Source organism: Benincasa hispida, chromosome 3 (assembly GCF_009727055.1).
Source record: "Benincasa hispida cultivar B227 chromosome 3, ASM972705v1, whole genome shotgun sequence".
Classification (NCBI taxonomy): domain Eukaryota; kingdom Viridiplantae; phylum Streptophyta; class Magnoliopsida; order Cucurbitales; family Cucurbitaceae; genus Benincasa; species Benincasa hispida.
Window position 1 is genome coordinate 7,059,531 of NC_052351.1, and position 19,216 is coordinate 7,078,746.

Consider the following 19,216-nt stretch of genomic DNA (forward strand, 5'->3'; position numbering starts at 1 on the left):
GCCCACGCAAAATATACGTATCTATCCACGACACCCATAATGAGCCCGACTTAACTAAAAAAAGCCAGAGCAACTTCTAATAGCAACCTAGTTTCATGAAGCCACATGTTTCACACCCAACCCTCCCTTACCCTTCGGCAAGCACACCTCATCCCAAGCCACCCACGCACCACCCCGACTCCTCACACTACCCTTCCATAAATAGCTCCGCAATAGACGCTCAACCACATGAGTTACACACGCATGTAACACTAAGATACTACACCAAAACACCTGATAGGATTGCAAGACAGACTTAATACGCCATAACCTCCCTGTAAAAGAAAGGGAACGAGCCGTCTAACTTATAATACGAGCTGTAATTCTCTGAATCAACGGTGCGGAATCCACAGCCCTTAACCTACCAACCAATAAAGGTAACCTGAGATACCTAACAGACAACGAACCAAGGTTGAACCCCATAAACGCGACAAGATCCCTATCAACACTAGAATCCACTCCCGCTACAAACACGAAACTCTTCCCCACATTTGCAACTAACCCAGACAGCTCTGCAAACTCCACCAGAACCTGCTTCACAAACTCCAGAGACACTCTCTCTGTTGGACAGAAAAGAATCAAATCATTAGCAAAGACCAGATGCGTTAAGCCCACAAGCTCACACCGATCATGGAACCTAAACGACTTAAGAGGCTTATTTAACAATCGAGACAACATTTCCATCACCAACACAAACAAAAAGGGAGATAACAGATCCCCTTGACTCATGATGCTTATTGTAAATTTGAGGAGCACAACGAGAATACAGATATAGAGAAAATATAATATAATAATATATTTAAATAATAATATTAAATATATATAATATAATATAAAATACAATAACTAAAATTATAAAATTGGATAATATGAAAATTAGTGGAATTTTGAAGTGAAATTCTCAACAATGTATGAATGATTTTAAGATCTACCAAATGCCACTATTTATAGATAAAGTGACAAGTAGGATGTGGACTTATATGAACACTATAATTACAAGACACATGGACAACATGAAAGGTGACATATGATTTTAGAACACTAAGCAATGTGCATCTTTTTATTATTATAATATTCATAATAATTAATAATGTATAAATATTATCCTAGGAGAAAGTTATGATTTATTTTTTCTTTTTTTTAGAAAGTAAGAGGTATTTGGATGAGGGGTGTACCGCAATATCCCGCCTAATTAAGTTGGTACATTCTAGTCTTGATAAATTTTCATAAAGTCACTATAGTTTAGTAAAATCCCTATAAATAGTTAGAGATTTAATTAGTCAACAAGAGATCAATAGACATTTGTCCGTGTTAGTTCCTAATTATATCTCATTTTCATCTGATCTACTTTAAATAATAACCCAAATATGGATGATTTCTAGACTTTACCCAAATATATATTATTTTGGAAAATTCAAAAAAAAAAAAAAAATGTGATAATGAAGGTAGAATCGGCGGTAGCAAAACTGACATCTATCAAGAGATCCTTCATCTCAAGATTTGGATCTAAATGAGGAATGCACTCCTTGATACCAACATATGAAACTGCTCAAACAAAACAATAACACTAATAATAACTAACCATCTCTTTTGGCTACATTTAATTAATTAATTTATTTTTAAATAAAGCTTGTTTTTTTAATTTCTTTTTTTATTCAACTAAAAAAATTTGAATTATTACCTAAATTAGAAAAACAAAAATATGTTCTTTAAAAATTACTCTTTTTTTAAAAAAGAAAATGACTTGCTTTTTATAATAAATAACAAAGTAAAAGTCTCATTAAGTAACTATTTTGATTTTGATTTTTGGTTCTTGAAAATTAAGTCTATAAATACTTCTTTCACATCTAAATCTCTTGTTTTGATGTCTTTTTTTATCCATAATTTTTAAAACCAAGTCAAATTTTGAAAACTAAAAAAAGTTCTTTTAAAAACTTATTTTTGTTTTTAAAATTTGGCTAAGAATACAACTCTCCTACTTAAGATTAATACAAACCGTGGTAAGAAATTTTTTTTAAAAAAAAAACGAAATGGTTACAAAATGAAATCTTAATTTTTCATTTGGTTTTAAAAAGGTAAGAATTTTTTTTCAACTTCTTACCATGGTTTTCATTTTTATAAAAGAATTGAATTCTTAGCTAAATAAATAAAAACAAAAATAAGCCTTTAACAGCTATATATATACATATATAGTTAAACTAAAAAACAGATGATTACGCTAAATGGTTAACTTCTAAAAAGGGATTTTTCAAAGGGAAGCTAAATCAGATGTGAAATTTCTAAGGAAGGGATTGAAAGGAGAATGATTATTAGAAATATAAAAAGGACTATATTTTAATGAAACAGTGAGGGTTTGGTTTCATAATTTATAGTACTTCAGAATTCATCAGAACATGCACTTTTTTTCCCTCCCAATTAATCTGGAAATGCTAATAATTATTCATAATATGAATTGTGAAGCTCTGATCAGGTGTTCCACCTAATTCCATGCTCTCCTTTATCTACCAACAAAAGAAAAATAGCTCCACCCAATTATTTTTCAATGAGATCTGAGAGAACTGCATGCTTATTTTCTCGCAAGTTATAACTAATAATATAGAGGCTAAATTATAAAAAATATTCCTGAATTTTATACTTTGTATCATAAATGTTTCTGAAATTTCAAAAGTTTCAAAAATACTCCTAAACTTCAAAAGTGAGTTAAAAAAAATCTTTACCGTTACTTTTAGATGGAAACCGTTAGAGGACGTTTGGATCGAGAGAATTAGAATGGGAATAAGAGTGGGAATGGACAAAGGATACTCATCCTCTTGTTTGGTACAAGTTTTGAAACTTTAGGCATGAGAATATGCTTTTACCATGCATTATTTATACCCATCAATGATACTCATCCAAAAAGGTAGGTATTATTGGTGGGTGTTGTTCATTCCTACTCTCTTCTCTTTTAATACATTTATTTATTCTTTTATTTTATATATTATTAAAACTGATTAATTTAAATTATTTATTATATGAAAATTAAATTTATAAAATTATATTAAATTTAGAATTATTATGTATGAATTTAACTATTGCTATTTAATTAATTAATTAATTTAAATATATATATATATTATATATATATATATATATATATATATATATATATAATATTAAAATAATTTAATATATACATAATTTTTATTTTAGTTTAATAAACTAGTTTATATATACACATATCTACCTATTCTTATTTTTCAATAAACTGTCTAATTAATTAATTAATTATATTTATAGTTAGTTAATGATCATTATGATTAATATAATATGAATTAATTTTTTATAATTATAATTAGTTTATCATTGATTAATTAGAATTCATTGGTTGTTTTATTAATTAATACATCATAATTATATAAATTCATCAAATCGATCCATCAAATTATGTAATCAAGTAGCTTTAATTATAAATTTTTTATTTTACAAATACTTGTAATTTATATTATTATTTGATCTGTTTAAATAATTAATTTTCTCAAAACTTTGAATTGAATTTATTGTTTATCAATAAATCTATTAAAATTTTAGAGAGTTTTCATGATTAATTTTACAAATTAAATACCAAAAAAATTATTTCCATAAAATCCTGATAACATTCCCATGCACAACTAAACACAGTCATTATTCATTCACATCAATCTTATTGTCAGGCTTATTATTCTCCGACATCCTTAATTAAAAAATATCCATGAACTTTCAAAAGTTTAAAAAATACCCTTAAACTTAAAAAAAAAGTTAAGAATTATCATTCTTATTATATGAACAAAAATCGTTAATACCGTTTTACATATCTATTTTCCATCTTTTTCTCCTCTCCCTTCTTCAATACATTCTTACTCCCTTTTTTTATTAATTGTTTGACACTTGTTTATCTAAAATAAATAATAAATAATTGCACACTTTAATTAAGGTATATGAACTATAATAAGAAGAAAGATAATAAATAAAACACCAAATAATTTTAAGACTTACATATTTTAAAAAAATTGTACGATAGTAGTTGTGCGTGTTAATAGCTAAATAATTTTTTATTTGACTATTTATCGTTTTGATATATTATAACAGAATTTTTTAATTTTGGAATTTTGCAGGATTTGGTGGGATTTTATGTTTTAACTTACAATTTTGTTTTTTTATTTTGGTTGTGAAGAAAATTGGTAAGCTAAGAATTGGAAAATTAAGAGAAATATGAGAATATTTATATGAAAAAAAATGAGGATATCTGTATAATTTGATTTAAAATTGATTCTTTTTTAACTTAAGAGAACTTCAAACAAATTAATCACCATATTAATGGTAGTAGCATTTTTATAACTTTTTATTTTAATTTTTAAAGTTATTTTTCTCACAAGGAATTAACTATTTCTGTTCAAATAATAATGGTGGAGGTATTTTTGAATTTTTATTAAGTTAAGGGTATTTTTAAAACTTTTAAAAGTTTAGGGATATTTTTTAAATAAAAATTTAACGGTTTCCATCCAAAACTAATGACAGAGGTATTTTTGAACTCATTTTAGAAGTTAGGGGTATTTTTGAAACTTTTGAAACTTCAGGGTATTTTTGACACAAAGTGTAAATTCATTGGCATTTTTTTTATAATTTAGCCTAATTATGGACTTCAACCACTAGAGTCCTTACAATTATTAAATATTGTGTATTATTATTTTCTTTTGTTAAGGTCCCAACAAAACAATAAATAATAATAACTAGTTGCACATCGTCTCAAGTTGGAGGTTGGATCTCTCATCTTCATTGTTGGACTTGTCTTAACAAAATAAAAAAAACATCTCATTTAAAAATTTCTCATCTAGAAATTTTGCAAAAGAAATATAATTATTTATAGTTCCAATTCATAAATATTTGATTTAGAAAATTAACCTTATAAACATACTATCATCCCTATAATTTTCTTTGTTTTTTTCTAACTTATCTACTTTTATATTAATATTTTTAAAAATCAAATCAAAATTTAAAAATTTAAAAAATAATTTTTAAAAATTTATTTTTATTTTTAAAATTTTGGAAGAATTCTAATATTTCTTTAAGAAATGTGAAAATCATAATTGAAATTGAAGAGATAACAATCCTGAAGATTTAAGAATTGAAAACTAATAGCAAACTATCGTTACCAAATAATGAGCTGTCTAAATATTCTAGAAATCTTTACAAATTTTGTTTAATTTTCCTACAAAACAAAATTTGTTATCCAAAGATGTGTCGGGCATCTATATTTTCTAGACATGAAAATTTCGATTATCTTGATTCTTGTTCCTAAAGATGTTCATTTTCTTAGGTTAGAGATTCAAAAATTCACATACTTCATATTTGTTCTACAGAAAAAAAGATCTTTTTTAGTTCAACACTTGTATGATGATGATCGAAATATTAACCTTTAAACTGTTTATCCACGGAGGTTGCTTCAAATTGACGTGTATATATATATATATATAGTCAAGAGTTAATTGTAAAGGTAAATAAACCGACTCAATATACTATCTTCATAGACAAATTTTCAGATTTAAAAGTACAAGTATTATAAATATGTTAAATCATGTGCAATGTAGACGTTCATTATTAGGGTTCATTGGCCATGTGTCACTTATTCATTACTCCATGTATTGTCCATGTGTCTCAAAATTACACATTATTAGTTTCCATGTAATCCACCACCTACTTGCCAAATTGCCTATAAATAGTGGCATTTGGTAGGTTTTGAAATATACATATTTTGGTGATCAATCCAAAAAGATTGGAGAAAGTGGAGAACTCCATTCTTTGTTATTTTATATTTATTTATTATATTATATTATATTTATTTTATTACATATTATTATTATATTATATTTTCTCAATATTCATGTTCTTGTTATGTGTCATTGTGCTCCTCAAATTCACAATACGTTATTAGCATGAGCTCCCATCGTTTTCCTCGCTAAATGTAGGTCCTAAAGATATATCGGTTTTTCCTTCTTCGTTATAATTAATAAATTTAATATTGTATTGCATATTTAATACTATTAAATTTTCAATATAAACACAATATTTTATGATAGTGCTGTCATGACAAATCTCACAAAATTAGAATTTGTCACCCTTGATATTAACGACAGTAATTATTTGTCATGGGTAGATGATGCCAAAATCTACCTGGATGCTATGAATCTTGGAGAGACTATTAAAGAAGGAAATACGATATCCAGCAGGAGAAAACAAAAGTTATAATTTTCGTTCGTCATCATTTTCATGAAGGATTTAAAATGGAGTATCTTACAATAAAAGATCCCCATATCTTGTGAAAAAATTTGAAAGTGCAGTATAATCATAAAAAAACAGTTATTCTTCCTAAAACTCATTATGAATAGATGCATTTGAGGCTAGAATATTTCAAATCAGTAAGTGATTACAACTTCACATTATTTAAAATTAGTTTGAAACTGTTATTATGCAGAGAGAAAATTATTGATGCTGATATGTTAGAGAAGACATTTTCTACATTTTATGTCTCGAATGTGCTCTGCAGCAGCAATATCAAAAGAAAATTTTTAAATAATATTCTAAACTAATTTCATGTCTTTTCGTGGTCGAGAAAAATAACGAGTTATTAATGAAAAATCATGATTCTCGTCCAACCAAGATGACATCATTCCCTGAAGTGAATATTGTGAATTTTAATAATAATTGTGGTCGAGGTCGTGGTTGTGGTCGAGGTCATGACCGTGGCAGAGGAAGAAATAATTATTATTTTCGTGGTGGTCATTCTAATCATTAAAATTTCAAAAGAACCACACAAAATGATGATCATAAAGGAAAAACTCGACAAGATAAGAGTTCAAAAAGTATTGAAAATAAATGGTTCCGATACGAAATGACTGGGCATAGGTCACGTACCTGTCGTACGTCAAAACACTTAATTGATCTCTATCAAGCATCCCTGGAGAAAAAGAGAAAAATGTGAAAGCAAATTTTTCATACCAGGATAATGACGTATTTGAACCCATCTCATATGACAAGTTTGGATGTGGCAGACTTATTTGAATCTCCTGAAGAGAAAATGGATAGAATTGATGGAACATCCAACGTTTCCTTTGACTTTGAAAGTATCTAGAATTAATATTGTTTTTTTTATTCATCTCCATATTTTCCCCCCTCTTATTAGATGTTAACCCTTGTATATTCCAAATGTAGTTTTTCTTATTGTAATTATTTTCTTTTAATGAAGAAACCTGAATCATTTTCATATGTTGGGTGACAATGCAACAACACTGACAATACTTACAAGTAGAAAATATTTTTTCAAACTGAATGCTAGAAGCAAAAGTCAATACAATATCAGGTTATGCAAACCTAATTGAAGAGTTTGGAAAAGCAAATATTATTTTTCCTAGAGGAACAAAATTTATAATTGACAATGCATTGTTTTCTAGTCTATCGAAGTGAAATCTAATTAGTTTTAAAGATATACATTGCAATTGTTATCGTATTGAGACTAATAGAAAGGATAATATGGAGTATCTTTATATCATATCTACTGTCTCATATAAAAAACGTATAATGAAAAGTTATCTGCTCTATCTTCTGGATTATATTATACTCATATACGAGTAATTGAAACATATGTAACAATGAACCTAAAGTTCATGAATCCAAACATGTTTACAATTTGGTATGACAGATTAGGTCATCCATGTTCTATAATGATGAGAAGAATTATTGAGAATTCAAATGGACATCCATTGAAGAGCCAGAAGATTATTCAATCTAATGAATTATCATGTGATGCTTGCTCTCAAGGCAAATTAATCATTAGATCATCACTAGTTAAAGTGGGGGATTGAATCACCTACATTTTTAGAACGAATTCATGGTGATATATATGGACCTATTAACCTACCAAGTGAACCATTTAGATATTTTATGGTATTAATAAATGCATCCAGCAAATGGTCACATGTGTGCCGATTATCAAATCGAAATCTTGCATTTGCAAGATAACTTGCTCACAAATAATTAAGTTAAGAGCACAATTTTCTGATTATGCAATTAAAACAATTCGATAATGCTGGTGAATTTACATCTCATGCTTTTGATAATTATTGTATGTCGATTGGGATAAGTGTTGAACATCATGTAACTCATGTTCATACACAAAATAGTTTAGTATAATCATTCATAAAACGTTTGCAGTTAATTGCTAGACTAGAGCTATGCTTTCTACATCTGTATGAGGACATGCTATTTTGCATGCAACGTTACTTATACGCACTAAATCAGTATTTTATCATAAGTACTCGCCATTAAAATTAGCTTATGGCCATTAGCCAAATATTTCTCATTTGAGAATTTTTGGATGTGCAGTATATGTTCCAATTGCTCCACCATAACGTACTAAGATGGGTCAGGGAACTACCTTAATCACGTTTGAGAACTCCCCTTATTCTAGGTAGTGTACCCCCAAAATAGTAATAAGAATAACCCTGATGAACTAATTTGTAAGAAACCACAAGAAAGCTAAAAAAATTTGGGCTTGGAAGATTAATCGATAATCAAGAAGAAAAGACAACTTGAAACGACACAACCTTTCACCTAATTGACTAGGTTCAACAAAAACTCTTCGACTACATATATGAACCTCCACGAATGTAAATATATTGTTATAAATTGATACATCTGGTATTAAATATGTGAATGAATCTGAATTTCTAGATTCGTTATGACTTTTGGTGGCTTTGATTCTTGAAAGGTTGCAACTCTTCATATTTGGAAGCTTAACTTGGAAGCAAACCTTTTAATGCTCTAGCTCCTAATCATTGCTAATTATTTGCTTATCAAGATTAATAATATATATTGGATATAATTCCCCATCAATTATCAAATATCTTGAACCTCTGATGGGTGATATATTTACTATACGATTTGCTGATTATCATTTTAATGAGACAAATTTTACAAGATTAGGGGGAGGAATTAGGAAGTTGAAAAAATAAATTACATGCAATGCATCATTATTGTTTCATTTAGAACCCCGTACAGATCAATGTGAACTTGAAGTTCAGAAGATAATTCATTTGCAAAATATAGAAAATCAGTTATTAGATATATTTCTAGATGCAAAGGAAGTAACTAAGTCACATATACTAGCTGCTAATGTTCCATCGAAAATTGATATCCAAACACAGGAAGTTGTCATGGAACACGCCAGAAGCGTGGTAGACCAGTAGGTTTCAAAGATAAAAATCTTCGAAAAGGAAAAATAATTAATAGTCATGAAGACTTAGTTGAGGATGTAAATATCCATGAAAAAAATTCATGACATGACTAATGAGGAAGGTGGTATACATAAAAATAATAATAAAATTTCAATAAACTATGTCATGACAGGAAAAAAATGGAACTGAACTCATGTAGTTATTGACAACATTTTTGCGTATAATGTTGCTTTTAATATTATATCTGAAAATGAGGATTCTGAGCCAAAATCAGTTGAAGAATGTCGACATAGAAAAGATTGGCTTAAGCGAAAAGAAGCAATCAATGCATAATTAAACTCACTTTAAAACGTCAGATTTTTAGACCAGTAGTACGAACACCAGAAGATGTTAAACCTGTGGGATACAAAAGGAATGAAAATAATGAGGTCACAAGATATAAAGCAAGACTAGTTGCACAAGATTTTTCACAAAGACGTGGTAGGTATTGATTACAAGAAGACATATTCTCCGGTGGTGGATGCAATTACACTAAGATACTTAATTAGTCTGACTATGTATGAAAATATGGATATGCATCTTATGAATGTAATCATAGGATATTTATATGGATCTCTTAATAATGATATTTATATGAGAGTCTGAAAAAGATTTAAGATACCTGAAACATATAAATCAAAATCCTAGGAATTGTATTCAATAAAGTTACAGAGATTACTATATGAATTGAAACAATCAGAACGAATGTGGTACAATCGCCTGAGTGGATATTTGTTGAAAGAAGTATATCAAAACAATTAATATGTCCATGTGTTTTTATAAAGAAATCACAATCAGGATTTGCTATTAGAATTATATGTTGATGGCTTAAATATAATTGGGACTCTTGAGAAGCTTTCAAAGGCAATAGAATATCTTAAGAAAAAAAAAATTGAGATGAAAGATCTAGAAAAAAAAATTGTCTTGGCTTGCGAATAGAGCATTTAGCAGATGAGATATTTGTTCATCAGTTAACTTATACAGGAAAAGTTTTGAAAATATTTTATATGGACAAAGCACATCCATTGAACATTCCAATGGAAATTCATTCACTAATATGAAGAAATATATATTTCGACCTCGAGATGATAATGAAAAGCTTTTTAGTCCTGAAGTACCATATCTTAGTGCAATTGGTGCACTTATGTATCTTGCTAATAATATAATACCAGATATTGCATTTTTAATAAATTTATTAGCAAGATATAATTCTTCTCTAACAAAAAGATATTGGAACGCGATTAAACATATACTTCGTTATCTCTGAGGAACAATCGATATGAGTTTGTTTTATTCAAATAAATCAAATTTTGATCTAGTTAATTATGCAGATTCTGGATATTTATCTGATTCACACAAACTAGATCTCAAATAGGTTATCTGTTCATATGTGAAAGAAATGTTATATCATGACGATCGGTGAAACAGATCATAATAGCCACTTCTTCAAATCATGCTGAAATTCCTGCACTTCACGAGGCTAGTCGAGAATGTGTATGGCTAAGATCAATGACTCATCACATTCGTGGAACATGTGGTTTGTCTTCTAGTAAAATCTTCCAATGATATTATATGAAGACAACAGAGCATGCATATCCCAAATCAAAGGATGATATATTAAAGGAGATAGAATAAAACATATTTCACCGAAGCTTTTCTATACTCATGATATTGAAGAAAATGACGACATCACTGTACAACAAATTTGTTCGAAAAACAACTTAGCAGACTTATTTATCAAGACATTAGCTACTGCAACCTTTGAAAAAATGGTGCACAACATTGGAATGCAGCGACTCAGAGATCTTAAGTGATGTTTCCATGAGGAGAAGTAAATATATTTTTTAAGAGTATCAAATTATATGGAATATGTACTCTTTTTCTTTCACTAAGATTTTTTTCCAATTGGGTTTTTTCCTAGTAAGGTTTTAATGAGACATATTTTATATATAATGGGCATCTAAGGGAGGTATTATAAATATATTAAATTAGGTGTAATGTAGATGCCCATTATGAATGCCCATTATGAGTGTCCATTGGCTATGTGTCATTATCAATTTGGATTGGTTTTTTAAATCATTGGTAAAAAGTAAATAACAAAGGAATAAATTTGGAGGTGTAAGTAATGTCATAAGCTTAATTTTCAAAAACAAAAAACAAAACACCAAATGATTACCAAACGAGGCCTTAACTATTCTGTTTGAATTTTGTTTGTGTTTTGACCTCAATAGGTCCCTTTCTCGTTAATTTAATTCAATACATTTGAGAAAAAAAACATATTATATATTTAAATGACGAGTTTGCTTAAGTTTGATTTTTAACTTTTGAAATTGTTGAGAATATGTGAATTGTGTTTGAAAATAATTTGATATGTATCTCATTATATGTGCAGGACTACATTGGAGCTTGTTGGTGATGTAACATTTTGGACATACAATTTCTTTTAAGATCACTAGTTAGGTGATGACTATGTGCAGAACTTTTTTCTTTTTGAGATAACTAATTGTAGAATTTTTATTTTTTTGTAATGGTATGTGTTGGATTTTATGATCGTCATTTTAGTATACAGTACGATTAAGTTGCACTCCAAATATTTTTTAAAAATATTATTAAAATTTGCGACGTAACTAAAACATCTCATATTGTGACTTTTAGTAAACATAACTAATGCAAGAAACATAGAAACTTTGTAATAGTCGGAAAACGTCTCATATTGCAACTTTTAATAAATGTAGCATAATGCAACTTTTTGTAAACGTCGCATAATGCGACTTTATGTAAAAGTTGCACAATGCGACTTTTTGATAATGTTGCATTGGGCAACTTTTTCTAAACGTCGCATCGTGCGGCTTCTTATAAACGTTGCATCGTACGACTCCTAACCAACGTCGCATCGTATGATTTCCTAACCAATGTCGCATTGTGCGACGGTTTTATTGCGTCGTTGCATTTTGCGACCTTTTTTAATAAATAGTTGCAAAACATATTCAGTGATTGACCTTTAGTAACTAATGCATGCCACGATTAAATTTAGTCGCTAAAACGTTTTTGCAACAAAATTTTGTTTTTAGCAACGAATATTTTTAATTGCAAAAGGTCAAATTTGTTGTAGTGTATGTATGCAAGTCATATTCGTGAATTGAATTGGACATTAATGTAGTAATGTGTCCTTATTTTGTTTGATAACATTCCAGAGTTTATACATAGACAGAGGCATGTTCAATACATGGGACTTGTTAGAACATTTACATGGAGGTAGAATTCAAAACTTTTAGACACAATTTAGTAATCATTTGATTTTTTTTTTTTTTTTTTTGTATTTTAAAATTATTTTCAAAATTAAAGCTAAATTTTGAGAGCTAAAAAAAAAAAAAAACATACTTTTCAATTTTTTGTTCTTGTTGTTGGGAACTAGCTAAAAAATTTAGTGTCTGTATGTGAAATATGAAAACGATGAATAATAAATTACTAGAAAAAACCACAAATTTAAAAAACAGAAAGTAAAAAATAAAAAACAAAATAAATACCGAACTGGAATGGACTTTGGTCTAAAATGTATTCCTTAATCAATTAAGTTATTCCTACCGTTTAGGACACATAAAAAAAGTTATAAAAATCTCTTTTATTGAAATTTTCTGACAATTCTAACTTATTGATAAAAGTATATCAGACTCCAAATAAAGAAAACAATAAAAAATGGAGATGTGATTTTATTTTATTAAAAAAATCAAGATTTACCCTAACCATCGATTTAGGTCAATGATTACACACACAAAACACAATATAAAATTTCACTCAAACTTCCATTTTTTTTAACAAGTAACAACCAGAGTTCAATGACTATATAGATCTTTTTTTTTTAATCAAAGAATCTCTTCTAAAAACGATTAAGTCGACACCAAATTCAAACAAACCAAAATTATATTTTGTCGTCAATTTTAAATACAAATATGAAAAAAAAATGCCCAAATTCTAAATCCAAAGCTCAAACCATCAATTCTTGGAAAAGAAAAATATAAAACAAAACCATAAGTCAAAAAGAAATAATTATGAAGATACAGGTGAATAAGAAAATAATAAGAAAAATGCAATCTTCTATAAATTAAATCAAAGATAATTAAAAAGAAGATTAAAACAGTAGAACAAATTTTTAAATCCGTCCAACCAATACTTAATTAAAAATTTATTTTAGTTTTTTCAGTAGGTCAAATTTTTAGAATGGGCTGAGTAAAACGTGGGCCGTAAGAAGTGAAAGCCCATTTAAAGGCGAAACAGGCCCACAGTTAGAAACTTCAAGGCGGCGGCGAATGTATCGGTTCAGTTCACCAAAACAATAATGTGAAAGTCAACCAGTTCGTCTACAGGAAGTGTTCTAATTTCTTGAACAATAAACATAACTTGTTTTGCTTTCTTCAACTGTGCATTGAACTCACAACTCTACATTCCATTTCTTTATTATATCTTCTCCCTCTTTTCATGCCTTCACCTCCAAGAAATTTCTTTAACAACACACCCAATTTCACGTTTTCATAAATGTCAAAAGTTACCAACATTTCACTTTTTAATTTATTTTTTTAGTATAATAAGTGGAATACGAGGATTGGAACCACCGACCTCGAGAGAAGTTGTACGTGCTTAATTATCTATGAGCAATACTCACTTTGATCTTTTTTGTAAACATTCATTATAACTATATAAAAACCAACTCTGTCACCTTAAATTCGAGTTCTCTTCGACAAACAAAAAAGGATTCTACTTGTATCTATAAACGAATGACATGTATCGAAGCAAAAATATATAGGTAAGAATAAATTTATTGATATGAGAGTTTTTGTTAACATAAAATACGGAAACGAAATCCAAGGGGCATAAGAATACAATACTAGAGAGGGGTGAGCATGGTAAATTGAAAAATTGAGTTGTTGATTGAACCGAAGTCGGTTAGTATCTGTTTGAGAAAATTATTTTTTTTAAGAATAAAATCGACCGACTGACTTATACTCCTCGACAGTTGAGATTGGTTTGGACATTTATTAAATCGATCATAGTTGGTTCGGTGACGATTTGGTAGGAAAACCAACTCCAACCAACCGATGTTCACCCTATTAGAGATACTTTGAATTTGTATTCAATAATAATAATGATAATAATAATAATAGCTGCGGATGTTATACATACATTGGTTCAATGATAAATTGTCTTTCTACTTTGAACATGGTATTGATTTAATTTTAAACTTAAAAAATTCAATTACGCTCTTTCAATTTTCGTTATTTATTTAATGGGTATGCTATATATTCCAATTGAGTTAACACCATGAACAAAAACATTGACAATATATATAAGTTAGTTTTTTTTAGTACAAGTGAAAAGTGAGTTCATTTTAGTAATTATTAACTATATTATGTCAACTCGACTAAAATTTATTTTATGGATATATCATGCAATCATCTTCTTAGGATATTTATAATATAGCGACTAAATACTAATATATTTATGGGGAATTAAATACGTGAAGAAAGAATGAAAGAATAAAATTTAGTTACAAAATCGACTTTGAAACTTTTAAAATTATGTTATTATATTTTTCAAATGTCAAAATTCGATCAATTTACTATCAATAAATTTTAAAATTAATTATTATCTATTCGTTTGAAGTTAATTCTTTTTTTTTTCTTTTAATAAAACTTAACAATAATAAGGATGATGATTTTTCATACAAGAAAATACATAACATTTCAAAATTATAGAGAGAAGACAAATAAGACAATTTATTAAGCAAAAATTAATAATTAATAATTAATTAATAGTAAGGATTAATCTTTAAGATTTATTGAAAATATATGCGTTAGGTTTTGACTAAAGAATATAAATATTAAAATAAAACAAATTTCAAAGTCAGACAAAAATGCTATTGTAACTAAGAAAATCTACTCGCTTCATATCCAATTGGTCATTAACTTATTGATTATGTATTTACTATGTTCTTGATTTTTTTTTTAAAAAAATATATCCAATCAATTTTATTGAAAGATTATAATTATAAAACTTTTTTAAAGTTGAACTATCCTATCAAACACAAAAGTTGGAGAACTGCTAACTCTTTAAAAGTTCATGAACTAACCAATCAATCACTATGTCAATTTTTGTTCTTCATTGGAAAACCAAAAAACAATTGTAAGGAATATTTTAGAACATTTCTTTTTCCAAATAAAAAGATTAAAATGAAACCTGTAAACTTATTTCAAAGTTGGAGATATTTGGTATAATTAATCCAAAATTCAAAAGACAAAGCTGACAACAATAGGTTTAATGTTCTTCAACCGAAGCATCAAAACGGCTGATTACAGGTAACAACACAACAACACAACAACAGATTGTTTAAAACAATCGATGCGCAGCAATTTTGAGTAATTCAAAATTATAAGGAACATGTTTTTTGAAATTTTAAATTCTCCGAAAAAGGAATGTCCGAGTCTGAAAGGAGTTTATGTTTTTGAATTGTACCTTGGAGTTTCAGAATCCCAATGATAATGTCAACTCGCTTATTCCTCTGTTACGAAATGGGAATATGATTATTATTATTTCAAAAGAAACAAACACCTTCCAATTATTTCAAACGCTCCTCTTTTTCAGAGCTACATAAAGCATTTAATTCCCTTCAAAATTCAGCTACCCAAAGGGAGAGGTCAAACCAAATCTCTACACCGACTCTTGTAAAAACTTTCCTACTATTTTTCAAATTACTTTATTTTTGGATTGAAAATCCAATTATTAGGATCCCCAATACACACTGTATCCAGCTTATTTTTCTGGGTTGCTTCTCTGTTTTAAGATGTGTTGAATCTTGAGTTCCAGAAGGGCTTTTCAATTGTATAATCATAAGGTACATGAAATTCAAATGGATAAACCCTAAATTCAATGATTAGATGGAAACCACACAAGTCAAATGAAGGAGCTTTAAAATAATCAGAAACCCACCTCATTTTAGGGCCAATTACTTCCCATTAATTTAGGTGATTAGTGGATTGAAGGTCAAGTTTCCTTTTGTGTTTCTGATGGAATGGAGTAAGATTGCACAAGCTGAGCTGTCCAAGTTTCACATGGATTAGCTTTATTTATATAGCTCAATTACCAAGGGCTTTATCTTCTTCTCTTACTTCATTAATTCATGTGGGATCTGTGTTTTGTGTTTTCTTTTTAATAATTGGTGTTAATGGCTATCCAACAGGATCAATCTGAAGCAATCTTAGAGAATGTTTGGGCAAACTTTATTGGTGAAAAGGGATTGGATGGACATGGAGGAACAAAAAGTGTTTCAGGATTAAACAAATCTTGGACAGAGCTACCAAATCTTTGTTATAGAGATGGATCCATGGAGGTTCTTGAAAGGCTACCAAGTCTTGGAAGATGGGTATCCATGGGAGCTGAAGCATGGGAGGAGCTTCTTGATGGGATTGTTCCTGTTAGTAATACAGAGCAATCTGTTCATGAGGATTTGGAGAACACCCCAATTAGTCATTCTGGTTTCAATGTTGATACCCGACGATCGGAGAAGAAGGCAGTGGCGACAAAGCACTACCGTGGTGTGAGGAGACGGCCGTGGGGGAAATATGCAGCGGAAATTCGAGATTCGTCGAGGAAAGGCACTCGGGTTTGGCTGGGGACTTTCAACACAGCTGAGGAAGCTGCATTGGCTTATGATAAAGCTGCACTGAGAATTAGAGGTTCAAAGGCACATCTCAATTTCCCTATTGAGACTGTTACTGAGGCTATGGGAATGCATTTATCAACAAAGAATGATCATTTGGATAATCTCATGCCTTCTTTATTTCAAGGGCATGACTCTAGCAGCCATGGAAGCTTTTTGCTCACGGGGAAGCGATCGACACGGGAATGGGAAGACAATTTCGATTTCGACATCATGGAATTCGAACAGCCAACATTGAAGAGAAAGACCAGCATCAACAACATATTCTATAACGATTTCGACGTGTTCGAGTTTCAAGACCTGGGAAGTGATTATTTAGACAACTTGTTGTCTTCTTTATGATATAATCTTGTCCAGAAACTCCCTCCAGATGGATTGGTAACGGCAAGATTTTTATCACTAAGAAGACCAGCAGAAGGAAACAAAGAAAAAAAGGAAACCCCAAAAACATATTTCAATTTGTGATTCATCATTGTTTTTATGACTGCCATCATTCATTTTTAATCTAATATAGTTGATTGAATTCATTCTTCCCAATCCAAAACACACCAAGAATTCCAATCAAATTTGTCTACTACTGTTCTATTTCCCAAAACATAATTAAAAATCGAAACATCAAATATATATACACAAAAAGGAGAGAGAGAGAAAGAGAGACAAACAATAATGGATGGTAATTAGCAAGTAACATTACAAATTTTTAGCCAAGTCTATTCAGGAGCGCTGCTATCTGATTCTGATCTTGATGTCGCCATTGAAATGTTGCTAGAGCTACTACCACTCGGCTCAGCGTTAAGCTTCCTCTTCGACGGTGGGAAATTCCTTGTCGTCGCCGCTGCAGCCGCCGCCGCTGCCACCACTTCCGGGGGAAAATTAAGAAGTGCTTTAGAGCCTCTCATATTGAAAGCGGCAGTATCATAAGCCAAAGCAGCCTCCTCGGCGGTGGCGAAGGTTCCAAGCCAGACGCGGGCGCCGTGTCGGGTGGAGTCACGTATCTCAGCGGCGTATTTACCCCAAGGGCGCTGGCGGACCCCTCTGTAATGCTTCTTGGCAATGGTTCGAACGGGGGAATTGAGGCGGCGGGGGGCGTTGGCGTTGGAGTTGGGCTGGTCAGCGGCGGCGGCGGGAAGGGTAGAATCGGAAGACATGGAGGCGTTTAGAACTTGGTAAATGACCATATCCTGAGAATCGTTCTCATTAAAAGGCAAATCGGATTGGGTGTGGGAGGCTAAAACCATGGCTTTTGGTGGCGATTTCAAGTTTGAAAAAAAAAAAAAAAAAAAAAAACATAACACAGAATACAATTTGGGTTTACAAAATTAAAAGCCCACATGCCTTTGCTTGGCCTTGGCTTACCAATTTTATTCCTTGGAAATTTGAGTTATAACCTTTCCAAATTGGCTGCTTTTTCTACTTCTTCACTCCCTTTTTTGCCCTTACTTTTTCATTATATTATCCAACTTGTCTCCCTTATTAAGAATTTCTCCATTATATATATATACACATACAAACTAGACCAAATTGAGATGAAAATTCAATAGTAACATAAAGTAAGTAAGAATAAGAAAGAAGCAAAAGAGTCAATTATAACTAGAATTTACTAAAAAGTGAGTTAAATCTAGGACAGGACAGAGAATGTTAATAAGAACTAAAATAAGAGGAAAAAAAAAAACAATCCGAAAAAGGTTTTGCGAGATCAATAAAAGATTATAAAGCTTTGTTTTAAAAAAGTCGATCAAATTTTATTTTTTTCCAAAATGTTTAAAAACATCGATACAAAAACTTTAAATAATGAAAATAGACCCATTGAAATAAGTTAACAATTTGGCTAAATCATAACAAATGCTCTTAAAATTTCGCCATTTGTTTCAAATTGGCTAAAAATGTTAGAAAGTAGGAATAAAACATAGATGTTTCCTTTTAAAACAACTCAAAGAGTTTCTTATTTATATTATATTTAAATTAATGAAATCTATTTTTTTTTTTAAATTTATTTTCTCATGATATAATAAAAACACTGATTGATGTAAAACATATGAGTACATAGAAATGTCAAAATTTAATTCTATGGATGAAAGCCTAAAACATGTTTTTTTCTCGTGGTTTGGGATGTGAAAGGGGTAGTTTAGGAAATTCATGCGAAAAAAATGTTGAATGTGTAATGACTAATGAGTTTGACTAC

At 29.7% G+C, this 19,216-nt stretch overlaps 3 protein-coding genes across 3 annotated transcripts; 1 reads left to right on the forward strand and 2 right to left on the reverse strand.

The window, feature by feature from the left end:
• Positions 1-339: 339 nt before the first annotated feature.
• LOC120073422 lies at positions 340-768 on the reverse strand. Its single transcript, XM_039026274.1, has one exon. The coding sequence runs from the start codon at positions 766-768 to the stop codon at positions 340-342; it is 429 nt and encodes a 142-aa protein (XP_038882202.1).
• Positions 769-15,663: 14,895 nt separating this feature from the next.
• Positions 15,664-17,401, forward strand: LOC120072794 (ethylene-response factor C3-like). Its single transcript, XM_039025297.1, has one exon. It carries the CDS (start codon positions 16,540-16,542, stop codon positions 17,374-17,376), a length of 837 nt encoding a protein of 278 aa, XP_038881225.1. The 5' UTR covers positions 15,664-16,539; the 3' UTR covers positions 17,377-17,401.
• Positions 17,402-17,589: 188 nt separating this feature from the next.
• LOC120072795 (pathogenesis-related genes transcriptional activator PTI5-like) lies at positions 17,590-18,673 on the reverse strand. Its single transcript, XM_039025299.1, has one exon. It carries the CDS (start codon positions 18,270-18,272, stop codon positions 17,745-17,747), a length of 528 nt encoding a protein of 175 aa, XP_038881227.1. The 5' UTR covers positions 18,273-18,673; the 3' UTR covers positions 17,590-17,744.
• Positions 18,674-19,216: the final 543 nt, after the last annotated feature.